At 31.5% G+C, this 2305-nt stretch overlaps 1 protein-coding gene across 1 annotated transcript; it reads right to left on the reverse strand.

The window, feature by feature from the left end:
* Window positions 1-417: 417 nt before the first annotated feature.
* Window positions 418-1680, reverse strand: LOC139885804 (non-specific lipid transfer protein GPI-anchored 31-like). The gene is made up of 3 exons (XM_071869558.1): window positions 1266-1680; window positions 1102-1128; window positions 418-755 (listed from the first exon to the last, which is right to left on the reverse strand). Exons 1-3 carry the CDS (start codon window positions 1612-1614, stop codon window positions 586-588), a joined length of 546 nt encoding a protein of 181 aa, XP_071725659.1. The 5' UTR covers window positions 1615-1680; the 3' UTR covers window positions 418-585.
* Window positions 1681-2305: the final 625 nt, after the last annotated feature.

Raw genomic sequence — 2305 nt, forward strand, 5'->3', positions numbered from 1 at the left:
TTGTATCTAATTATCCCAAAATGCAAGTAACTCTGGAGCTCAATCACACAGGCGAAGAAAGATTTTACTGCATTCTGTACTGTAATTCAACTTCAACTTCAACTATTTTACAAAAAAAAAAAAAAAAAAAAAAAAAAAAAAAGACTTAAAAGCTTCGTCTGTCATCATTTAACCTGGGAAATGGGTTGAAGTGCAAAATTCAAGTGGGTTGAAAATCATGCATAGTCTACTTCATTTCACTCAAATCTAAAAATAATTAATCAAGGGTGTACGTTTACGGATCAACTCCAAACGGCTTTCAACAATTACTTGACCAATCCACCAGTTTCAAAATCGACTATTACATCACTAGCTAATGAATCTCGTTAAATACCAAAAAAAAAAGGTGAAATACCAATACAAATACATGAAAGAGACAAGGAATATAAATAAGTCGATAGCAATTTACTAAATATAATAATAAATATATATAGAAGCATAATATCCAAGTAGATACAACCAGAATCACATACCCCCACCCCTCACAAAAAAACTATCGTTTTAAGCCACTGGATCTCACACTAAAACCTCTGGCATACAATATGCTCAGTAAGAATATAAATAAACAGATAAAAGCACACTGACAAAAACCGCCATGGTTGACATAGCTAGCCCAGATGAACCAGAATTTTGAGAAGCCGGTGTTGGAGCAACAGCAGTCGATGGTCCAGATGCAGCCATGGTTGGAGCCATACCCACTCCCATTGGTGATTGAACTGCAATGCATTCGTACAAACATAAATTAGAATCCAAAGTACAACAAATTTATGCAACCATACAAGTCAATGTAGCATGAATATTTCATAATTCACCATTCCCCTAATCTGGGGTTTACCCAGTTTAAAGGGCAGCCAAAAGAAGATCAAGTATAGTCAACTATAAATGGTCAACTATACATATATTATATTTAACTAAAAAAAAAAATCAATTAAAACATCAATTGATCAACACATATATGATCAGCTATACATATATTCAGATAATTACTCCGTAGTGTTTTTTTCATACAGTTTTTCTAGTTTCATTTTAATAAATCAAAATACAAATCAGATCTGTACATACCAGGAGCTGCAGCAGTTCCGAGACTCACTGTAATCACAAAAGTTATAAAATTAGGGTTTAATAAAATAAACAAAATAATATACAAAACAGAGTGTAATGAAAATCTTAATAAATCCCTATTAACTAACAATAATATGATAATAATTAAAATAAAATAGACTTACTTCCACAGTTAGTAGCAGATGGAGCTTTTATTTTACAAGCAGCAGGTAAAGCTAGGGCTTTAGTAATATTCAATTGTATTCCAAACTGAGCACTGTTTTTAAAAGATTCACATAAACATTGTGCGTCCGTTTTCAAAACTGTTTTCAGACCCGAACAGCATGTTCCTTCGGGTTTTTGTATCGTGCTTCCGGCGGTCACGTACGACAAACAGTCCGCCATGCTCAATATCACCGATGAACAGTCGGCGGCCGGCGCCGGTGCTGCGGTGTGGTGTGCGGAGTCCACGACACACACATTGATCATCACAGCGGTGATGTAAAGAAACAGAACGGTTGTGGTGGTTGCCATTTTTGCCGGATAACTGTTGCTATGTGTATTTTGTGCGAGTGAAAAATAGTAGTAAAAATGTTCAAGAGGAGATATTGGGAGTGAGATGTTTAATAAGGTGAAAGATATTTTTTATACTGGGCTTGTACTATAACAGCATTATGGTCCCTATAAAATTATCTTTTGTGATTCAAGTCCCTCACTAAATATGTGAAATTTAAACAATTTTTTTTTTTATATTATTAAAGATAAATAAAATTTAAATTTTGAAGTAATTAAAATTTAAAATGAACAATTAAAACAGAATAAAGGAAGTAAGAAATGAAATACAAATTGAGTGATTAATTTAATTAACATATCACTTAAATTACACTTGAATTGATTTATTTTAAAATGAGATGATATATGGATAATTTAGATAAGAGAAAACCTGAAAAACCTATTTACGCGCAAGAATATTTTTGACATTTTATCATTAATTTCAAGTCTCAAATTTTCATTTAAATGAAAAACATATGATTTATGAGTTCTCTCTAATTAAAAGTTCTCAATGAATTCTTTCACTATATATAAAATTAGTTTTATGAGCTCATGCGTTGAACGAAAGTTATACAAATTAATATTCGATATTGATATTTTTCAAATGTATAATACAATGACAGTAAAAAAACATTTATCACTAATAATATTTCTATCGAAAACACTAATATTG

The sequence above is a fragment of the Rutidosis leptorrhynchoides genome, chromosome 1, assembly GCF_046630445.1.
Source record: "Rutidosis leptorrhynchoides isolate AG116_Rl617_1_P2 chromosome 1, CSIRO_AGI_Rlap_v1, whole genome shotgun sequence".
NCBI classification, from domain to species: domain Eukaryota; kingdom Viridiplantae; phylum Streptophyta; class Magnoliopsida; order Asterales; family Asteraceae; genus Rutidosis; species Rutidosis leptorrhynchoides.

Excerpts from the sequence above, each read along its gene's own strand:
- LOC139885804 (XM_071869558.1), bottom strand. The coding sequence starts at position 1,614 with ATGGCAACCACCACAACCGTTCTGTTTCTTTACATCACCGCTGTGATG. Across the intron at positions 1,129-1,265 it reads ATCTGCTACTAACTGTGGAA|TGAGTCTCGGAACTGCTGCA; the intron begins GTAAGTCTATTT and ends TTGTGATTACAG. Across the intron at positions 756-1,101 it reads CGGAACTGCTGCAGCTCCTG|TTCAATCACCAATGGGAGTG; the intron begins GTATGTACAGAT and ends AATGCATTGCAG.